Source organism: Alosa pseudoharengus, unplaced genomic scaffold (genome assembly GCF_046254945.1).
Source record: "Alosa pseudoharengus isolate Yale_2024_CS ecotype anadromous, Long Island Sound unplaced genomic scaffold, YU_APseudo_1.1 YU_APseudo_1.1_scf_20, whole genome shotgun sequence".
Classification (NCBI taxonomy): domain Eukaryota; kingdom Metazoa; phylum Chordata; class Actinopteri; order Clupeiformes; family Clupeidae; genus Alosa; species Alosa pseudoharengus.
Window position 1 is genome coordinate 19,304,624 of NW_027468664.1, and position 23,610 is coordinate 19,328,233.

The following is a 23,610-nucleotide window of genomic DNA, read 5'->3' on the forward strand; positions in this document are numbered from 1 at the left end:
TAACCACAGCCTGACAGGTACTTGGGGAGTGAGGACTTTCCCCAGACTAATGGGGGAAGCTGCTCTTTCTTGCTCCAGGGCTTTTCACATGCAGCAGTGTAAAAAGAATACCTGATTCAGCTGAAGGGATGGATGCTTTAGACTATTTCCTGGAGTAAATATTTGGTATCAGTCCAGCTCTTTTGGAGTTGTGCCATAGAGAACATAATCTAAATAAAGCTGCTTCGTGGCACTGTCTCAAGCAGACAGCAATTCACAAACACTGAAAATGTGACAATATTAATACCCCCTTCCTCCTCCTTTGTTTGACACCAGCCACTTTGGACACCTATACTTAAGAGCTGATCGAGTACACACAGTAGCTTGGCGTACACTTAGTTGTTTTCACTTTCTGGAAATGCTAACTGTGATCCAAATCTCGCAGGGCGCCTCACCTAGCTTATAGAAGTAACAAGAGGCGAAACTCAATAGAACGTCCCATTGCAACAAATGCACCCGGGTCATTCCGTGTCAAATCACCCAGTGGCTGGCAGGTCACCCTCTCCCAAAAAATCAGAAAAAAATCACGGGTGTTTGTAGACCAAACCTATGCATAAATCTTAAATAGTATATCTGTATCACTAATGGTTCCAAAACTACAGCCCTTTGAAGTTTCAAGTCATTTTAAGCATCGTGGTGAACAATCCTTTTTGTTCAACTTCCAACATTATTGGATCTTTTGGTATTTCACACACATTAGTGAAACTATGTGAATAGAAGTACATTTTCCTGTTGAATTAAACAATCCAAACAAATCAGGTGTGTCTTGTGTAATTTCCCCTCTGCAAAGCTCTGAAAATGGCTATAAATTCATTATGTGAAAAAACATCACCACCTTTGAGGGCTTGTCGTTCAAAAAGTATGTGACACAAATTCATCAGATTTTTTTCCCACTCATGTATGGATTATAAGGTCATGTCCATGCATTAACTTTGGTTGTTAACATTATCATATTGTCAGAGCATTTTTATTAAATTGGGCTTGATTTTCAAAAAGCCTGTTTTCATCTTCTCATTTCACCATGTGGACAGTTAACAGGATTTTTTTTTAATTTTACCATATATCATTCTGTATGTGAGGATCATCTGCCCAAAATTTCGGCTTGTTGCTGAGTTTCTTCATTGAGATAAGATTTTTTACAAATATTGTCTATAAATCCACTGAATTTGTACTTTATCTGCAGTACCACTTTGCACCACATGTGGTGCTCTTTTAATACAATGGAAGTCAATGGAAGAGTAAGAGAGTCACTTGTTTGCTGCACATATCCAATCTAAACACACAGTTTATGGTTCATATGGTTCAAGTAAAAAGGGGTTTCTAAAATTCAGTGCAGTCAGATGCAGAAAAATCAATACTAAAGATTTATCATCTTTTTACAAATCCCTCTTGGATCCACGAGTCCTCAAACCTTGTTATGAATACTTGTGATGGAAACACACAGTGAGCCTGTCTCAAATCGCGTACTTCTGCACTTACAATACCTAATTTGAGTGCATGAGGGTGTTCACACTGACAATTCCAACGACACGAAGGGCGCTGCAAGTTCCCGGATGGTGCACTCATAACGGTCAAAAAGCTGAGTGTGCAACGCTGGACACTTTTCGCCCTTAACGGACGCCATCTTGGCCAGATAGCGGAAGGGGAGGGAGCGTTTTCAAACTCGTGGAAATCGCGGTTGAGAAAGCTGAAGCAGCAGCAGTGGAAAACAGACTTTACGGAGGTACAAGCAAGTTATAACATAAACGGTTCATGTTTTGACACAGTATGACCATGTCACTGTCGAGTTGAGGACGCCAATAAAGTTATGTTAAAATGTTTGCGATCGTCATTTCCGTGAAGTGCACGGAGTTAGTGTTTGATATGAGACAATACTATTTTGTTAAAATTTGCGCACTCCGCCAGTAAGCACACAGTGCACATAGTGTACTACACGAAAGTGTACTCACGTAAGTACACCATTTGAGACAGACTCATGGTCATCTTCATCAAGTGAAATACCTTGATGAACTGAATTTTAGAAACCCATTGTTTGATTGTTTGTTAAAGCACTGATCTCCATCTTGATGCTCTTTGTCTATGTATCACAGAGGACTGCATCCCAAGCATATGACGATGAATATAGACTTTGCCTAACCAGCTGGCTAAAAATTATTAAAGTGCTTACATAGGCACTGATAGGTTGAAGCTGGTGTAGAAAACTCATTACAAAGATGGTAATTATGCTAAATCCTCTTGCAGCATGTATGATGACCAGTCAGTCTTATGTGTGTATAATTTACTTGATCAGTTTATTTTCTCTAAATAAGATTTATGTATGAGTAGTATGTTGTTCATGTTGCAATAATTATTTGGACCAATTCAACTATGAACCATAAACTGTGTGTTTAGATTGGATATGTGCAGCAAACAAGTGACTCTCTTACTCTTCCATTGACTTCCATTGTATTAAAAGAGCACCACATGTGGTGCAAAGTGGTACTGCAGATCCAGTACAAATTTTGTGGATTTATAGACAATATTTAAAAAAAATCTTATCTCAATGAAGAAACTCAGCAACAAGCCCAAATTTTGGGCAGATAATCCTCACATACAGAATGATATATGGTAAAATTAAAAAAAATACTGTTAAATGTCCACGTGGTGAAATGAGAAGATGAAAACAGGCTTTTTCAAAATCAAGCCCAATTTTAAAAAAATGCTCTGAAAATATGAAAATGATAACAACCAAAGTTAATGCATGGACAGGACCTTATAATACATATATGTGTAGGAAAAAAATCTGATGAATTTGTGTCACATACTTTTTGAATGAGAAGCCCTCAAAGGTGATGATGTCTTTTCACATTATGAATTTATAGCCATTTTCAGAGCTTTGCAGAGGGGAAAGTATACAAGATACGTCTGATCCGATTGGATTTTTTAATTCAACAGGAAAATGTACTTCTAATCACATAGTTTCACTAATGTGTGTGAAATACTAAAAGAGCCAATAATGCTGGAAGTTGAACAAAAAGGATTGTTCACCACAATGCTTAAAATGACTTGAAGTTTCAAAGGGCTGTAGTTTTGCAACAATTAGTTATACAGATATACTATTTAAGATCTATGCATGGATTTGGTCTACAAACACCTGTGATTTTTTTCAGATTTTTTCGGAGAGGGTCACCTGCCAAATTGCGCTGAAATTGGGTGATTTCACACGGAATGACCCACCCATAACCGAGCTGCAGCTCCGCCATCTTGGACTGAATGCAACACAACTATCATAGAACTTAATGATATCGGTCAAGATTAAAAAGTTTCTTACAGTGTAAAACAAATATATATCTAACCTTTTCTCTACTCTATATATATCTAACTTCTATACTCTTTGACCTAGCGCAGGAATGTATTTAATAATGCAATTATGGGGTGTGTGAGGAGATGCGCTTCGCCAGCAGCGGTGCTGGCAGAGCTGTCTGCTTCCGCCACCTGGCTCACGGCGAGCTCTTACCGTCCCTCAGCCCAGAGAAACGGCCGTAATACAATTAGGACGGTCAGTGGAGGATGCTGGAGCAGAGAGGCAGAAGGAAACGGGTCTGGAGGAGGGCCAAGATACGTATTAGCCTGGGCTGGAGAATTGGGTTTGTGTACGGGAATGCATTGGCTTACCCATCGGGCACTTAGAGCTAGGGTTGAGGTGTGTTTTGGTAGACCCTATCGGAATAGGCCATTACCTTACCTGGTGATAGTTTTTTTTTTTTTTTTGTTCATAGTCACCTTATCTCTTTGCTTGGTTTTCTCTGTATTGTCTTTTAGCTACTGTGTGTGTGGTACCGTACCTAGCCTGGATCTATCGATTGATGGAATCTTGTCCTCTTGAGAAATTCATTGATGATGCGGGCTGATAAACTAGTGTAGGAAATTGTGGTTGGAAACTCATTGTCACATACAGTAGTGCATAATCGACCTCCTAAAAATAAATTCGATTTTTCTTCTAAATTGTGTATGCACTGGTTGTCACTGACATCGATGATGTTAAGCTAACCTCTAAAAGCCGACCTCTGTTCCTATCCCTGTGGCTGGCCAGCTGACTGCCACGGCCTAACAGCTCTGCTCTCCCCAGAGAGAGGCCAACAGCTGGGGCTCGACATGTCCCCGTCTCCCCTCAGTGCATCTGGAGGAACAGGACAAACGTGGGCCAGGCCCTCAGCATGGACACATTCAGTTAAACAGATCAGACAGGCAGCTAGCCAAGCTCAAAGGAATGGGAACAAGACATTGGGTGACTAAATCTCAACCCCAGTCCACATCTCTCTCTCTCTCTTTCTTTCTCTCTTTGTATTTCTCCTCCCTCCTCCTACCATACACACTCACTCCATCTCTTGCCATGAATGCTCTTCTTTTCTGAAGTCTCCTTTATGGCGTCTTGGCCCATGGATCGTTGACCAGGCAGGAGTCAGAGTATGACTCGACTCCTTTATCCTCAAGTCTTTCTTTTTCGCCATGGTTAGCTGAGATGCCAGCCGCGTGGAGCCGAAGCTCGAAACATCTGTGTCTCTGTGCCAGTCACTCAGTGGCCCTGGAGGCATGGCCGGCCAGCAGGATGACACACTAATTGGCCTCTTGGCCCGAGTGACCATTCACCAGGGATAAGACAGGGTACACTGAAGGCTGGCCAACAATCCTTCCTCAGGCTAGACACACACACGTACACACACACTTAGATACAGACACACTTAGAGACAGGGTTGACACACATCCACATTTAGCTGCACCCAAAATCTGCATGCTGGTAGCCCCTACATGCATGCAAAGCAGAAATGTTTATGTACAAAAATACAAATCCGCATGACATTTGATGAATAGAGATGAGCAATTCTAAGCATGCTCAAGCCCACACTGTCTGACAGCAGGAGACAAATACAAAAGAAGACTGATGTCATTTTTTTTCTTTCTCTTGTTCTCTCTCTCTCTCTCTCTCTCTCTCTCTCTCTCTCTCTCTTGTTCTCTCTGTGTCTGCCCTTTCCTGTCTCCTAGACTGGTGCTGGTGTTGCTCTCACTGAAAAACTGCTTTTCACTGCGTGAGCCGCATGAGGTAGGTTCTATATTGGTCCTGTGACATGTGCTCGTGACGGCAAATGATTTGTGTGCATGTGTGTCTGTCTTTGTATGCGCTTGTGTGTGGGAGGTTGAGCACAGCAGGCCACATCAGACCCATAGTCTTTGAGTGTGCATGTGTGTGTGTAGGTTTGTGTGCTAAGCACCAGACTAACTGCCAAATGTACTGGTGTCAGAAGCGTGTGTGTGTGCCTGTGTGTGTGCCTGTGTGCGTGCGTGCGTGCCTGCGTGCACATGTGTGTTTGTGGGTAGGTTTGTGTGCTAAGCACCAGACTAACTGACAAACTTACTGGTGCCAAAAGCATCTGTGTGTGTGTGTGTGTGTTCGCGCGCATGTGTGTGTGCGCGCATGTGTGTGTGGGTAGGTGCCAAGCACCAGACTAACTGCCAAACTTACTGGTGTCAGAAGTGCGCGCTCGTGCGTATGTGTGTTGTAGTGTTTTCATCAACTAGTCAACTGGCCGACTATTACAATCAGTAGTCGGTGCTGTAGGCAGCCGTCATCTAGTCTTGGGCAAAATGGCTGAATGGATAAACAGCCTAGACATTCTTTGTATCGAAGTTATTCACCTAAAATGATACCTTTTCCACAGTGACATGTAAGCTGTGTCCAGCTGTAGTAAAGTACAATAAGAACACATCTGTTATGGGGAACCATCTAAAGACGAAACCCCCGCTGCCAGCAGCTAGCACTAGCAGTAATGTTAGCACCGGCGCTTTACTGATACATAACAACCAGCCGACATTTACTATACTGTAAAAAGAACTTGCCAGCTAGTAAAAATCTGTAGTCGTGAAACCTCTAATGCTTGGCTGTTTGACCTATGGAAATGTTCCTAGCTCATTCCCAGTCCTGCCATGGCTGAGGTCGATAGGGAGCCGCCTGCCACCTTCAGAACGGAGTATTTTCGGTGCTGGATGCAAACCCTGGCCGGCACGATGACCTTGACTCCTGGAGCAATGTGTGCACGTGCCACATTAGTATTCTCTACCTTCTCTCAGCTCAGCAGTAGCACAGAGGCACTTAACGCACGCGTGGTGCTCGAAAGGGCTTTGGAGATCTCTGTTATGAAACCCTGCTGTCATCTAAAAGATACGAATTTGAGTGTATTTTTAATGCTCTCCTGCACACTTAGGCTGTTTGCAATTCATTATAATTATACCGCAGACTTTCATTAGCCACTCATACACTAACCGATGGTCAACAATGAAATTACTTTGTAAAATGGAAGCAGGTGGATTCATGCAAGCGGTATAAACGTGTAGAGAATGTGTATAGATTTTTGTTCAAATGTAGCCGAAGGTTCGCTGATTTGCAGCATGCAGTTGCATTCAGTCTGTTTGTTATTGGCCATTTGATTTAATGTCTGAGCCACAGGCATGTCCATATGCCTCCTGCTGCTCTCTTCAGTCCAGTGGGGAAACCTGTCCAGGATGGCTGGGATATTGAAGGCCATAAATCAAGCATGCTACAGTTCACACACACACACACACACACACACACACACACACACACACACACACACACACACACACACACACACACACACACACACACGCACGTCATCTGTCCTGATGCAGTGCCACCGTGCACTGCTGTCCTGCACCCATGATTAATTGTCCCTCGTCCCCTGCCCTATAAAAGTGTTTAAAGATGCTCCCTCCAGTGCCACAGTAAGTGGGTCACAATGCTGTAGTTGTGGATGTAATAGAGTTCTTGACCTGATTGTATTTATATCTTCTCAGTTTTTGTGAAATTTGCTTCACACTTAGTTGACATTTCCACTCCTGAAGATAAAAAAAACAGCTTGTTTTGTAGATCACTGTGGTCTTACAACATCCAATTCCAATTGTTATTTTTTTTTTAAATAGCATTGTATAAGCTTTTTTTAGGTAGTCAAGATCTACATAATATGACCACCTTTTTTGTTTCAGTGCGTATGAGGGGGCCGGACACTTGCCTTTAAAAGTACCGAGAACCATTTTGTCTAGATGATTTGGCATGCATACCATGCTGTTTTAAGTGTTTCAAGTTGCCAAGAGGTGTGGTCAGCTGTCAGTCAAGGCACAGGCGGCCGTGGCACCACAAAGGCAAAGTACAGCAACGTTGTGCGCGAGAGCTGCAGACAAAACCTGATCAAAAATTCATGTTGGCTTCTCAAAGACAATGGGTAGATCAGAAGCAATGCCAGTGTTTTGCTCAACAGGTTGGAAGTCTTGCTAATTAGTATGCTAGCTGTAGACTAACCTTTTATCTCCCTGATAGAAATGTTTGTAACATTCCGTTGATCTTTCCTGTCCCTCTATATTGAGTATCCCAATTCCACTGCTTCGTCTTGGTCAATATAGATGGTTGCTTTTGCATGTCAGATGTACTCCTCACTCCCTCGGGGCACCTTCTGTCTACAAGGCGGTTGTGAAAGCCCTGTGGGCTCAATGGGCAGCACTCAGAAACAGACCTCGTACCTCTCGCAGCAACACTGGCCTCTGGCTTGTGAACAGTGTCCCACACAGGCTGTCCACCCGTCTCAATGCATTTATTATTTGGCAGACTTGTGTGTGTTTGTTTGACGAGGGCTCTGCGGGAGCCAGGGACACTGAGGTGTCTGGTCACCGTGTCCATGCCAGTTGAAGGGGCCAGCAACCAGTGCGTGTTCTCCCATGTGGACACTGTCTCGCAACCCTGCTTCACATTTGATTTATTTATCTATTTATTGAGGGGGTGGGGGTTGTGAACCTGTCTCATGTTGTGTGTATGGGCCTTGTTTTGTTTGTTTATCTGCCTACCCCCTGGGTCAATGGCTCAGTGTAGTGATCATTTTGGCAGGCATTTTTGATTTAGTCTTAGTCTCAGTTTTCAGGCGAAAAATAATTCTCATTGGTATTAGCCACATTTTAGTCATTTTTATCCTTTATGGTTTTAGTCTAGTTTAACATTTTTTGCACAGAACCAGTGCCAACACCCCTGTCTCATGCTGTCTCAAAAAAATAGGTGCCACTTCTATTCTATTCACTAGTGTGCCGTGAGAGATCATCAGGTGTGCCGCAGAAAATTACAAATGTCACTCACTGGTCCAGAAAAGCAACTGTTACATCAAAGAATTTACCACATGCTCTCATTGATTGTATGATTGCACTATTTGTGGTATGCAGGCATTGTACAACGGGTCCACATAGGCTATCCAGTATTCCCAGAATCATCACATATCCAGTTCATAACAACAATTAAATTAGATATAGTCACCTAAAAATGAAACAGAGGGCACTTATTGTATTTATGTGAGTATCACAGAGGCAGTGTGGCTGCTCTTAACTGTTAACATGAGAGCCAAAATAACAACTTATCAACTTATGTGAAACAGGAACTGCTGTGTCTGCCATGCATTGAACAGAATGAGAAGTCGATTGACTGTAGCTTAATATAGGGGAATATAAGCCTACCATCTGTCCCCTGCCTCTTTGTGACCAAAATATCGTTTGATACAGGACAGGTACAGGTTTTATTTTCAAACTATATTAGTCTGGTCTTATCTTATCTTATCAACAATATTGCATGTTGATTTTGGTTTATAATGTTGCTGTCATGTCATCTTAGTGATGGAGAAAAGGTCGTTGACAAACATATTTTGTCTTCGTCCTGTCAGACAAAATTAACACTAAATCAGTGGTGCTGCACCTCGATCTGGGATTGTTTTTGTGCATCGAGCCTTCATCCTGTTGAAGTGCCGAGTCATATTTCATGCTTGGAGGAATGGCCTCCATCTTGGACAACAACAGGATGGAGTGGAAATGACTAGCATCTCATATAGCCAATGGAATCCCCTTAACGTAGTCCAAACTGGCACTTTACCCAATCAGGCTAACTGCCATCCCACCTTTTTTTTCTGTGCCAGTCTGTTTCTGGCATTCCATCAATGGTCAAATCAAGAACAGAAGTCCATGGGAAATGGTTCTTATCGACCAGTGCCAAGAATTGGAATGGAAGGACCAAATTTCAAGTGCAGTCTCATATGAATCTTCCTCCTCTGTGTGTTATCAGACCAGATGAAAAATATTTCTTTTCTGGTGGTGGCCCTGTTGTGATGACACAGTTTAGAAGTCATTTGCTAGCCTGAAGATTCCAGACCCTGGTAATCTAGAAAGATTAAGGGTCTGGCCATGACTAATGTAATAGCCCAACTCGAGGAGCGGCACCAAGCATGCATTTGAAAATCTCACTGCACGCAATTGGATAACACTACGACCAATGTACCATTGCGCCTAAATATTTTTTTGCACTCGCACGCCATCATTTTTACTCGCATGTTCGAGTAAAATTGCTGCACGGTAGAGCCCCGTTATGCCTGTGCAACTGTGCATGTTTGATTGAGTGTTTTGTGTTTGTACATTTGATGTTCATATTAAAGTTCCCCCTGTTCGTTTTGCGTCTGGCTGTTGGAAGCTCGACTTCTTCAGTGTCTCCATCTCTACTCCTGATTCCCATCCCACTGCCACCTCATGAATGCCACACTGCTGTTTTGGGGGATTCCCAGTGTCATTGGAAATGATTAATGGCCATTTCAAACTCTAAGACAACCTTCTGGAAAGCTCCCCAAGCTGTGTACTCAAGGTCTACCAAGCGATAACAGGTCCCTTGTCCTCTTAAGTATTTGTGCAGCAAGCTGAATGAAGGAGAAGGAATGACAAGCAAAAACAGAAGCGTTAACTGTGGTGCACCAAGACAAAACCATTACCTGAAGGGTGGTCAGAACTATGACCTCTGCTGAAGCCAAAAGTCAAGTGCAGAAAGTCTCAACAATATTCTCTTGATTTGACTATCCTGAGAAATCATTGCTGGAAGTGGAAGTGTACATCAGTATTATGTTTCTGACCAGTAACTATCTTTGTTGCACATTGCAAGAGGAGATATTGTTTGCCTTATTTATCATCTATGCCTTTGTAACAGTCCATCACAATATGCCCTGACGCCATTATCTCGTCAGATCTGCTGTGTTGATGACAATAAAAGACAATTTTACCCTTCAAATGTCTCTCACTAAAAAAAAAACTTGTGTTAGCCAAAATTGTCTGATTAAATGCAAGCCTTTCACCTACCGCTGGCCTTTGTCTTAGTAATGCTCTGTCTGCTGTGTTAATTAGCTGCACAAAGGTAGCGGGAGAGCACTGCTAAGCCTTGCGGACTAGAGCACTTTTCGAGGAAATCCTAATTCCCCCCCTCTCTGTCCTCCCCTCACGGATGTACACTCACTCACGCACAAGCAAATCTTGTATAGCAACACAGTTGCTGTAAGCCTCACCAAGAATATGTTAGGCTCACTTGAAAATGGGCAGTCTTATTCAGTTGAGAAATCAGTCATGCTGCAAACAGCTTTTATATTTAGGCATGTTAGCTTTTTCGCTTCTTGGAGCCATTGGAGCTCCAGTGCCTCCATCATGCTAATAGTTCCTCTTAGCCAAGAGTCTTAGGCCTAACAGGAAAACTACACTGGGCGTGTATCTGAAGTGTTCCGTTCGTGATACATAAAAAACATTTTGGAAGACTATTGACTATTTTCTATTTCTTGAATGTATGCGCCGCTATCACGTCTGGTGTAGCTACTATTATTAGGGGTTTGCACGGCGTGTCATCAGATCTGGACGTCGCCATATTGGAGATACTCGCCTCATAAGAAGGCATTAGGCACTGAAGTAAATCCCTAACATCATCAAGGAAAATGGTTAATTATTGTCGTGTTTTATGTTGTACCAATAGGTCAGACCGAGAAAAACATCTGGAGTAGGTATCGACTTCCAAAATGTATTAAAAAACCAGGGAGAAAGGAGAATAATGCCAGGAGTTATCAGAGGAAAGGGGCGCTTGTGGTTGGACTTGGTACTGCGTCTCCCTCACCCAACTCATATGGATCTGCGCTGCCAATAAACCTTAATTTCTCGAAATATCATGCCTTTTCTTGTGGTCCAAGTCCTGTCCTATATGCCTTTGCATCTTGGACATGTTTGATGAGCTTTTCTGTTGTTTAGACATGGTTATAAGTGCATAATACTCCATTGCACTTTCATTCAGTTCTTTACGCCCAGTGCCTCCAACACATGGCCATGCAGCTGGGTTACCGCCCAGAATGTGACATCCGTGCAAACCCCTAATAGTGGAAGCTAATTGTTGCAACAGACGCAACGCGAACGGAGCGCTCCAGTTAAGCACCTGGTATAGCTTCCCTGTAATGATTTTGGAGGCCTACTAAGCTGGTTGTGGGATATCTGATGGTGCTGCTCAGGGGGCAAGGACATCTTCAGATGAGTCATGCTGTGTCATGCAAACCCCATGAACTGTAGCTCCCCTGAAGTGGTTGTTTGAACACAGCATGGAATCTGCTGTTGGTTTATCTCCCTTGTGTATCTGATTGCAGTAGCTTTTGAGTGCAAGTGAAGAGATGGGAACAGGGTCTTAAAAGGCATCTGGTACCATACCGTACCGTCCACCAACAAGAGGAATCTCTCCCTGCCATAAATCAATGTAAGAGAACAGCCATTATATGACCGCCGCGCAGCATATAGGTCATATAGTCATATAGGTTGCCCAAATTTCCGTCAATGATTCTCGGGACACTGAAAGACCGGGGTACACGAAACTTGGTGGGCATGTAACCCCACATGGATAGCATGGAACCATCATTTTTCGTTTTGATTTGTAGCCCCCCCGCTGGACTGGACCCCCCGAAAGGAGGGTAGGGCAGACACAGTTCTCTGTGAATATCTTGAGAACTGTAGGGCCTAGGATGACCATTTTTTTCCGTATCTTTGCCTCCATGTTCTTTATAGATCAGTGGTATGCACGCCAAGTTTCGTGGAATTCCGTTCATGGGGGGCCACACAATAAATTAATTTATGTTACTATACACCAACTGGCCTGTAGGTGGCCGGAGACAGTTTTCTGTGAATATCTCGAGAATCGTAGGGCCTAGGAGGTCCACCTTTTTTTTGTATATTGGTCTTAAGGGGGCATGTCAACCTATCCCATTACCACTTATTTCATGTATAGCTCCACCTAGTTAAAAATTAAAAAGCAAAACATTAGGTGTTTTCATCACAATATCTCTGGCTGACATGGTTAAAACTGCACGAAATTGAAAGTGTAGGATCATTATGACACCCTCCGAATGCATGCCAAGTTTTGTGTACTTTCGTTCATGGGGGGCCTTACATTGCATGCACATGCACACACACAGGCACATAAACAGGCAAACACACAAGCACATGCACATGCGCGCACACACACCCACCCACACACCCACACACACATAAACATAAACATGTACATGCACACAATTCAAGAATTTCTCAGAATTATGAACAGGCAAGATGGGGGTGGGGTTGTATAAAATGTATATTACATGTGAAATCTATGAACTAATCATGTTTTGGTACTTGTTGTCTAGCAGATACCAGTGAGAATTGAGTGTGCATAATGCAATTCAGTGAGACAGTTAGAATCATATATGCCTTTCAGCGTGACTTATTTTTGTGGAAAACATGTGCTGGACTGGGCGGCGGTCATATTTTGTACCGCTCTGCAGTACATCTAGTTAATATGGCAACAATGGTGTCGCACTGCAGAGATGGAACAGCTAGAGAGGATTAAGGCTGGTGTGTGCAGTTCAGCTGGACCTAAACACCCTAACTAAATAAAATTGAAATGTTCTAACTTCTGGCTCTTTGGGTTTATGCGATTTATTTGGTGGTGAAAGCCTGCTGGTCCAAGGAGAGGGTGGTACAGAGCTCAAATTACCTCACCTTTAGAGGTGAAGCCATCTTTGATATGAATGAGTGTGAACCTAGTCTACTGTTGTTAATTGTATGATGTTTGCTTTTCTTTGCTGTTGTTTGCTTATCAGCTATGCGCTCCCACTGTTATTGGTCTGATCTCGTGGAGTGCAGGGTAGAGGTAGTGAACCAGCTGTTTGAAAGCTCGCAAAAATAATCTAGAATATTCTTTGACTGCATATGATACTTCTAACGCTGGAATATCCGAAGTTATACTGACATCTCAGGTATGTGCATGTTATCATTGCTACTCTTGGCCGGCCGCCATGAAGGATAGTCTTACGTAACATCAAGTTCTTTAACAGGCCTAAGGTGCTAATGTGAGATGATGCTTGCCAAATATCTGTCCTGCTCTGCTAAACGATGACTGGTAGCGCTGCATCAGACAGACTATGAGCTAAACGAAAAGATTTAGTCAGATGTCATCGCTAGACAACATGCTACTGTTACTGTGCACATTTTTTGAAACGTTAAAGCCCCTCCAGAGGCTTGGAATCTATACTTTTTAAGTTTGCACTCCCAGCTGAGCATTATCCCCAAAGCTCCACCATGCCCTGTCATAAAACCCTGATTCATACAAAACTTTTCACTTTGCTCCTTAGTACAGTATTTGTCATTTTCTCTGAGGGCCAACTTGACAGCAGCAGTTCCACTACTTCGCTAGCCCTTTGTGCATTTCAGCTCACACACTTTTACAGCCGAGGAGATAATGGGTGACACTAGAAAAGGCTGAAGTCAGCAGGGAGGATGGATTCTGTTTTTTACCCCCTGCCTGTCATCTGCTCATTGTAATGTGTCATGATAGGTCAGTGATCCCTTCACTTATTCCGGGAAAAGATGTCTCGGGGACCATACCTGGAAGCTGCACTCAGGCGTACCCATTTTCCTGTCATCTTAGGTTTTCCAGTTAACTAGACTTAGGCCACCATTTTAGGTGATAGAAGTGAGGGTCATTCCGTGTGAAATCACCCAATTTCAGCGCAATTTGGCAGGTGACCCTCTCCGAAAAAATCTGAAAAAAATCACAGGTGTTTGTAGACCAAATCCATGCATAGATCTTAAATAGTATATCTGTATAACTAATCGTTGCAAAACTACAGCCCTTTGAAACTTCAAGTAATTTTCAAGTAGTATGCTGTTCATGTTGCAATAATTATTTGGACCAATTCAACTATGAACCATAAACTGTGTGTTTAGATTGGATATGTGCAGCAAACAAGTGACTCTCTTACTCTTCCATTGACTTCCATTGTATTAAAAGAGCACCACATGTGGTGCAAAGTGGTACTGCAGATAAAGTACAAAATTCAGTGGATTTATAGACAATATTTGTAAAAAATCTTATCTCAATGAAGAAACTCAGTAACAAGCCCACATTTTGGGCAGATGATCCTCACATACAGAATGATATATGGTAAAATTAAAAAAAATCCTGTTAACTGTCCACGTGGTGAAATGAGAAGATGAAAATGGGCTTTTTGAAAATCAAGCCCAATTTAATAAAAATGCTCTGACAATATGATAATGTTAACAACCAAAGTTAATGCATGGACATGACCTTATAATCCATACATGAGTGGGAAAAAAATCTGATGAATTTGTGTCACATACTTTTTGAATGACAAGCCCTCAAAGGTGGTGATGTTTTTTCACATAATGAATTTATAGCCATTTTCAGAGCTTTGCAGAGGGGAAATTACACAAGATACACCTGATTTGATTGGATTGTTTAATTCAACAGGAAAATGTACTTCTATTCACATAGTTTCACTAATGTGTGTGAAATACCAAAAGATCCAATAATGTTGGAAGTTGAACAAAAAGAATTGTTCACCACGATGCTTAAAATGACTTGAAACTTCAAAGGGCTGTAGTTTTGGAACCATTAGTGATACAGATATACTATTTAAGATTTATGCATAGGTTTGGTCTACAAACACCTGTGATTTTTTTCAGATTTTTTGGGAGAGGGTGACCTGCCAGACACTGGGTGATTTGACACGGAATGACCCGTGAGTGTCATTTAGTCATTACAGTACACAGGGATTTAGACATTACAGTTGTCAGTTGAGGAACCCGATACATTTTTAAGCTAATAGTCATAAAGTAGTTGTTAAAGAAGCCCAATAGGCTGCAGATCTATTATGCAACTCAGTCAACATGTATCCATGGCTGTGGTCATAAGGACACAGCCATATGGGCATAAGAATGAACACCCCTGTTACAGCCTGTAATAATGCATTATGTTCCACATTATAAATAAAATGATTTGTAGGACTGTTTAAATATAGGCCTATGTGTTATTGTCATTGATTGATCTTGTCGTGGCAGATATTCAGTCTCGGGCCAGAAATTAAGTCCAAATATCTTGCGTACAATGTAACAAAAATACAACATTATAAGTGCTGAAGTCAAAAACTTATCCCAAAAAGAAGGCGCAAAAGTCCGGCAGAGTTCTGTGCAAAAATTCCTTTGACTACATAGCGCAAAGTCTGAGTGGATCGCACGATCGCACTCCCAAACAATTGTTAAACACCAACATTTATACCCTTCCTTAGATGCTGACACAACATTTGGCAACTTTGAACTAACAGGTGGCGTTATGAAAGGATCGTTGTTCGGTCTTATCTTTGCAAGTCAGCACTATTGCTGCCAAGGGTACGAACTTTTCACCATATAGCACAAGTTCACAGGTTTACACATAGTTCAGGGGTTTATACAGTGATCACAGGTCACACATCGTTCATGGGTTACATATCGTTCACTCGTTTTCTCTCATACTAGCTGTTTTTGAGTAGAGCCCACCTCCGAAGACGTCTTTATCTCTGCATTTTTTCAAACAGGCTTCACCCATCCACAGTGAGACACAAAGCGACAAAGAGAGATATAGGGATACAGAGCACACATAGGGGGAATTCTGGTAGAATAGCTTCAGTATGTTAATAGTATTAGTTAAACTTGTTATTTAAAATGTTTGTTAGCTAGGAATAACTTCAGTGTATTACTTGATTATGATTGAGGTTATATGAATACATGCTTTACAGTTTCAAACTCGTTCTCTCATCATGATGTCTACAAACCATAGTGATAATTTACAATCTAAAGTCCTTAATATAAAGTGTGAAGCACATTCAAGGACCATTGTGTTTGATAATCTGCTAATAATTTATAAATAAATTTGAATTTGAACTGTGGAGAAGGAGGAGGATTGGTGTCAATGAAAAGGACTTAGTTTGACATGTTTCTGAGAGCCGGGTGAAGTTTTTTTGGTCTTTCCTTTGACCTTTCCTCTGCCTCCACTGCGGTGTTGAATCCTACACAGCAGAGATGAGGCATGTCTTTGTGTCTGTCTCCATTTGTTGGCGAATTCCTCACTCTGGGGTATCTTGTCTTTGTTTTCTTGTTAGCTGGCACTCTTTCGATTTTCACATTTTTTTTCAACATGAAGATGCTGTGATGCCAGCTATCTTTTATCTAGTCTGTTCTGTGTGTTTGTGTGTGTCTGTGTGTGGGTGAGTGTGTCTGCGTGCGAAGATTGAAAAATTCAGCCAGTGTTGCCTCATGTTGTGTGATATCAGCTGAGCATGCTAGTTGCTTCTGTTTGTGTGGGTGTGCACATGTGGGAAGAAAACATTTAGAAAACACTGCTTTCCACATGTGTCTAATTCTGCAAATTACACACCATGTGTGTGGGTGTCCATGCATTTCAGCATTTCGGTGTCATGAACTGCGTCTTTGTTTGAAATGTGGATATTAGTGTGCATGTTTCACATTTAGTCATGTGAACGTAGTATGTGTGCTTGTGAGCAAGTAATACTGTAATGAGTGTATGAATAAGTGTGTTTGTAAATGTTTGCTCTCTCTCTCCCTCCCTCTCTCTCTCTCTCTCTCCCTCTCCCTCTCTCTCTCGGCTGTTGCAGTCATGCGGGTCTCTGAGCAGCTCTGAGGGTTTTGAGGCAGAGTGGGAAAAATGGAGTCTTCTTCTGAGTCCCAGGGGGAACCTGAGAAAGCTCTGGTGAGTACACGGCAAACAGTCATCAGTATCTGTACACTCTCTCTCACACACACACACACACACACACACACACACACACACACACGCACACAAGCCATCAGACAAAAAGAAAATGGCACACAGACACATTTTCACACACCCTCGCTGTCACCCTCACTGGCTTGCCAGACATTCCCTGAGCTCCCATTGCCATTTGGTGGCTGACATTTGCACCAACCCTGACCCTCCCTTCCTCGTCCCTCCTGGGTCACGACTCAGTGCCTCCCCTCTTCACCCCCCCCAACCCCCCCAACCCGTCATGTCCTCCTTTGCTAACGCTAAAGACAGTGGAACGTAATGAGGTCATTAGCATTAGCCGCCTGCCTGCCACGGAAACATGTAGAAGTGCTCGCGCTAGCCTAATGATAACCAGCCAAGGGAATCAATGAGACAGCAACGCGTAGCTATTCTTACTGTGGAGTGCCATTACTTGCTATGCTAAAGATATTACAGCCCTTTAAAGTCACTTAAGGTATCCTAATGAGACAATGAAATGTCATTGGTGGCAGGCAGTCTGAGAACAGGAGAGAGATGAGGAAGCTGTGGGTCTGTGCCAGTAAATGTTAAACTATTTGAGTTAATCATTGAAAGGGTGTCCCATTGCAATTCTGAGGTACCCTGACCAGTCAAAGTAGAGGAGGTTTTCTTTCAAGAGGCTGAAGGCAATGACTAGGCAAATATGTTGTCCTTTCTCTCTTTCTATCTGTCTTGTCTCCATGGGGTTTGTGGTCCTCTGTGACCTTTTACTGGATGGCTTCATTTGACACAAACACGGTGGGGGCCTCAGGTGTTTCCCAGATTGCCCCAGATGCCATCCCTTTGTGCATCACACTAGGGTGCGGGATCTCAAACACACACACACACACACACAGACTCACACACACACAGACTCACGCACACAGACTCACGCACACAGACTCACACACACAGACTCGCACACAATGGCAAAATAATCATAAACGAACACACACATATACACACTCACAGTTTCTAGTTATCAACCGTTCTCTCACCACACATGCACAAACAAGGACTCTTTCTACATCCTAAGTGTAGCTCACTAGCACACATCAGAGCTGGTGCTGTGCCTCGGGAGCTGCAGTAATACGACACTGGCACAGAGTTTACCTTCAAAGGGCATGGTCACAACGGACATCTGATTTCTATGCAGTCGAGGTACACATTCTCAGGCTTCGTATTACCTTGGTAAATCCTTGAAAAACGCCGCATAAATACACAGTGGAGATATACAGTTGGTGTAGACATTGAGAAAAATCCCTTGTGTGATGTGCGACAGACATATTGACAGCTTTGACAGCTGTATCATTGTTTCTATGTTCTGTGTCGGGTGTGTTTGTGTCATGGTGACTTTGAGTTAGCAGCCGACAGACTCTCCCAGTGTCAGGCCTCTTGCAGCAGAGAGCTGGGTGCTTGGCTGCAGCTAGCGGCAGCATTGGTATTCTAGACATCTTTGACATAATCCTACCCAGCTCATAGGGCACATGGCTAATTAGAGGGATGACTTCTGATGACTGAGACGACAACGGTGATAGCACAGTCTCTGTTTCTGTCTCTCTCTTTTTCTCTTCTTTCAACCCCCCATCTTTCGTTCTCTCTCTCTCTCTCTCTCTCTCTCTCCCACTCTCTTTCTCTCTCTCTCTCTCCCTCCCTCTCCCTCTCCCTCTGCCCCCAACTTGACACCTTCACACAGTTACAGATTCAATAGATTATTGTGTTGGAAGTAATTTCTCAACAATGAGCTCTTCAGACTCAGGGGAAGACAATTCTTTATCTGACTCAGTTGGCTGGTATTTCACTCCATTTCATCTGACTGAGATGGCCTGTATGTTGGACTTGTGTTTGGCTTGTTTTGCCTTGGGCTGGCACCCCCTGACCTGCCAGCAATCAGTTCCCCATCATCACTTAGCTCTTTGCTTCTAAAGATTTAGTGTACTGTAGATGGTGCAAAACTGTACTGTTAAAGTACCCTCAGTCTTTAAAAGATGCTCCTGTTGGACTTCTCCATTGGCAGAGTGCTGCGGTAGTTTACTGTAAGTCGGCTGCTGTAGGGTATGAAGGACTAATAGACAATCAAATCAAGTTGAGAAGTCTTGGACAGTCTGCTTTATGCTTAGCAGTTTCAAGTATGGTGAATGCTGCATTTTTTATGAGCTCTTATCCCTCTTCATCTTGACTCCTTCTTCTCCATTACTGATGACATATCCCCTCCACCAGGGCTGGATCTTTCATTGTTTACAGCACAATAAGGCTTTAATTGATTGCCTGAGATGCAGCAAATTGCGCTCTGAATAGGAATCGACAAAATGGTGTTACTTCCCTGCTAAGGGTTATTTCCATCAATCATGAGGAATTGAATTCACGCTTTCTCCTCTCTTAGTCATCAGAAAAGTGTGAGACCTACCGGTCATCTTTATCGAAAAGGCAATAATCTTTTTTTCTCCCTCTCAAGCATCTATGTCCACCCAGCTGAAAAACCTTTATTTATGTATTTATTTGTTCATTCATTTATTTATTTATTTTCTATGTAATTTAATTTCCCATTGCCCCTGAATATCTTTTTTCCCCTCCAAGCTGAACGTTATCAGATGATTTTAATGCGGTCTACCCTTTCAGGCTTTGGCGTTACTCGGCAGGATGCAGCCAAGCATGGCAATGATCCCGCTGGTGAGGCGCTAACTGGCTAATGCTAGCTTCTGCCGCCCTCCAACCATAGCAAGCGACCTCGTTACCCCACAGGTCGATATTGAGTTGCAAGTAGATGCCATCAAAGGCGATGGAAGCCGTTAGAGCTTGTGTGTGTGTGTGTGGAGGTAGAGGGGGTGGCAGCTAAAGATTAGGTGTTGAGTCAATGAGTCATGACCTGGCATCCCCAGACTGTCTCCACCGTAGGGAGGTTTAGAACTGTAACGGAGCTGTATATTTATCCTCTACAAGAAACCTTCGTTTCAGACCTGTCACCTAAGAATAAGGCTCTGAGAGATGTATGATGACATTTTTTTACCTTGCTTATAGAATTGTTGAACTTGGTGAGTTCATGGATTATAGTTCCTTCTTTCTCTCTGTTGTATACAATACATTCAATTGTGTGAGAGGATATACACTTTGTTTGTGGGGAAGTGTAATGTCCTTATGATTGCAGCTGGGTATTTATATTCTGGAGATGATGCAAGATTTGTTGTTTGTACTGGTCTGTGAAACTCTGCTGGTCTTGTCGCTCTGAGTATTGTGTAGCAGGAAGCTGTTTTCCTGTTGATAAGAAGCAAGCCTGAAGGCCTAACATAGGCTAAACAGCAGTGACAAGTGCGGATGAAAATGCAGACGGGATCCTGCAACACCACCACCACCACCACATGTAGTCGCCTGTTCTTAAACAGGATGTAGACAGGCTGTAAGGTCAACCTCACGGCCTCATCACCGTCCATTGACTGTTTAGGGAGATGAATGATGGTGCTGCTTTGCAATGCCAGCTTTTTAACTGTGCACTGCACTAGACAACATGGCTGCCACCTAAATGTGCCGAGTCATGTGGCTTGACGTGGCGATGGCTGCAGCGACAGTGACAAGTCCCAGCCTGAAGGAACCAACGAATCAGTAAACCCTGTACATCAGCATGCTATGGCCCCTAGTGTATAGCAACGCATCTTCATTATTCATTGGAGCTGTGCTGGTGTTTTAAGCCAATCGTCAGAGTGCGGATCGGTGAGGCGGTGTGTGTATGTGTGGGGGGGGGGGGTACTTCGCCATTGCTCTGACACTCATCACACCCTCTCGTGCTCGTGCTCACCCTGCCACTGAGTGCCCTCTCAGCGAGGGCTTTTTTGGAGGGGCGTATCGGGGAGAGAGAGTGAGAGCCTGTCGGAGGATGACCGCAATGCTGATGAAGTGTGGGATAAGCCAGGTCTTACCCAGAGAGACATATGTGCACATGCCCTGCGCAAAGGCATCACTCCGCACCCACTCTGGGGCTAAAATCATTATTAATGAAAATGAAGAGCTGCTTAAATTAATTACACGTATTCCTTTATCATTAAGGATAATTGCCCATTTGGACTTTTTAATGGCATGACCTGTTGTGTAGGGAAGGCATGTTTTTTTTTGTCCTCCCCACTTTTATGTGCCTAGAAAATAGATGTTCTGGTCTTCACTGGATGAGTTACAGGAGCTTGTACAGCACAGTAGACAGAGTGAGTAGAAGCTTTTCCTGCACAGTAGACAGAGTGAGTAGAAGCTTGTTCTGCACAGTAGACAGAGTGAGTAGAAGCTCATCCTGCACAGTAGACAGAATGAGTAGAAGCTCATCCTGCACTGTAGACCGAGTGAGTAGAAGCTCATCCTGCACAGTAGACCGAGTGAGTAGAAGCTCATCCTGCACAGTGGACAGCATACAATTAGCCTCTTTGGTCCAGCTTAACACCTCCCACCAAACACTTAAAAAGCATTCTCCAGATTCTCACCACCATACCCATTGTACACTAGAACCCATGGTAGCGCTTGTGGATGAATAGCGATGGTAATTTAGCCTGAGAAAAGAGAAAGCGTGCACAAAAAACAAAAAAAACGGCCGGACCTTGTTCTATTGTCTGTCAGCCTGGGGAGGCTACTTGCGTCATGAGTCGTCTTGGATCTTCTTCGGGGGCCTCAGAATGCGGCAGCTGGCATTCTGGTGCAAATGAGCTCCGCCAGCTAGCGCGGCAGGGCTGGTTCGGGGGTGCCAGACGGGCACTCCTGGCCGGGCGCTTGGTGGCATGGGGACTGGAGGAGCTCTTAGGTCTGAGCTGGAACACTTTATCCCCTCCTACAGCTCGCACTCTGTCTTTCTCGCTCTCTCAGAGCTCAGTGAGAGTGTGGGAAAGGCTGGCGTTTTGTGCCTATGCAAATTGGCTTTGCCTTTTGTGTGTGTGTGTGTGTGTGTGTGTGTGTGCTCGTAGCCATCTATTTAGTTACAGGATGGCCCTGTATATGTGAGCATATATTCTTCGGCTTCAGGATCTGTGTGTGTGATACTTTTGTGTGTTCCTGCAAAAAGAAGAGAAAATGTACTTTCTGTTTCCACTCGGTGCTGTCTCCCTCAATTCTGAGTTCAGGGAGATTTAAAGTGAGGAAGATATAAGATGGGGAAGAAAAGGCAACAAGAAAGAGATGCCAGTGTTTTGATCCTGGCTAACCTTCTTTGTATTTTCTAACGACCAGACCGGTCTGGATCAGTATCGCTATGGGAAACCAAATTGCCTAAATTAACAGGAGCGATGGACAGTTTGGGTCTTATATTCGCCAGAGTTTCAACAGTAACCATGGTGATAGTGACATCATGGAGAACCTGCTTCAGACTTTATCTGACTCCCTAACCCAGTTGAATTCAGATTTATGCAGGTGTGGTTTTTGAGCTGGTTGTATGCACAGCATGACTAGTGGGACAGTGTGTGACCACTTCAGTTGGCACTGTTTTCTTTCATGACGCTGGTACAGCCATTTCACTATCATGCCATTGCAGGTGATACACTACACGGGCACAGTACATCATGCTGTCCACATGCATTCATATGTTCTCATGATTTTCATGTAGTGATGCAACACGTTGTTGTGTCTTTTTATTGTCATAGCAACTCTCTTTATGTTTGATACAGAGACTTCCATATACTGGGAAACTGTTATGGCAAACAATATCACATAACATTTGTATGCAGTAGGACATCTGTCATTAACTGAAGGTGGCCACTTAGGCTACAAATGATGATTTGTTCATGTTAGGTGTGGGTTTGGTTGTGACCTTTTGACGATGTGTTGTAGACCAGTCAGGAAAGGAAATGAGCATGTGACCTAACCATCTGCTCTTCAGCCTCTATTGGGAGGAAAATACCTAGCTTTACCTTGTCTTGAAGCTGTGTGTGTGTGTGTGTGTGTGTGTGTGTGTGTGTGTGTGTATGTGTGTGTGTGTGTGTGTGTGTGTGTGTGTGTGTGTGTGTGCATGTACGTGTGTGTGTGTGTCTGTGTGTGTAGGTTAGATAGCGAAGCAGACTGGTGGAGGAAGAAATGAGCCCTTGAAGGAGAGTAAACACTGTTGTTTAACAGCAAAGCCATTAGTCAGGATCACATTTCTCACACAAACTGAATTTTCCACGGGCTCTCTCACACACACACACACACACACAGCATATTTCACAGGACATGCCCTTGCTTTCATCACCCCATGGTTATTACCCAATACGCCTATCAGCTCGATTGAGAAATCAAGTTGGCTGCAGGCAGACACACGACTTCAAGATCCTCCCATTGCCCCACTTCCCCCTTCTTCTTCCTAATGGGCACACGCAGCTCAACCAAATTAGCCAGTGGTCTTCTCCCTCCCAGACCTTCACTCAGGAGGTGACAAAGTTCCTGTCCCGGAACCTCACAGTTCCCTACTTGGGGTGCGTTTCCCAAAACTATAGTTGCTAACCTGTTAGCAACTTAGTTGGTTAGCAATGGGAAATTGCATTGCAATCAACAGTTGCTAACTTAGTTAGCAACTATGGTTTTGGGAAACATCCATGATGAAGGAACACACTTAGAAGCCTCTCTCTCCAAAAAAAAAA

The 23,610-nt window shown here is 43.3% G+C and overlaps 1 protein-coding gene across 7 annotated transcripts in view; it reads left to right on the forward strand.

The window, feature by feature from the left end:
• osbpl8 (oxysterol binding protein-like 8) overlaps positions 1-23,610 on the forward strand; it is a 93,457-nt gene that overhangs the window by 10,843 nt on the left and 59,004 nt on the right. For 6 of the 7 annotated variants that reach the window (XM_076296795.1, XM_076296793.1, XM_076296794.1 and 3 more), the window contains exons 2-3: positions 5,062-5,119; positions 16,884-16,978. In XM_076296795.1, coding sequence (XP_076152910.1) covers positions 16,934-16,978 — 45 coding nt within the window. In that variant the 5' untranslated portion in view covers positions 5,062-5,119; positions 16,884-16,933. The remainder of the gene's footprint in view (positions 1-5,061; positions 5,120-16,883; positions 16,979-23,610) is intronic. The other variant, XM_076296792.1, reaches the window with a different exon arrangement.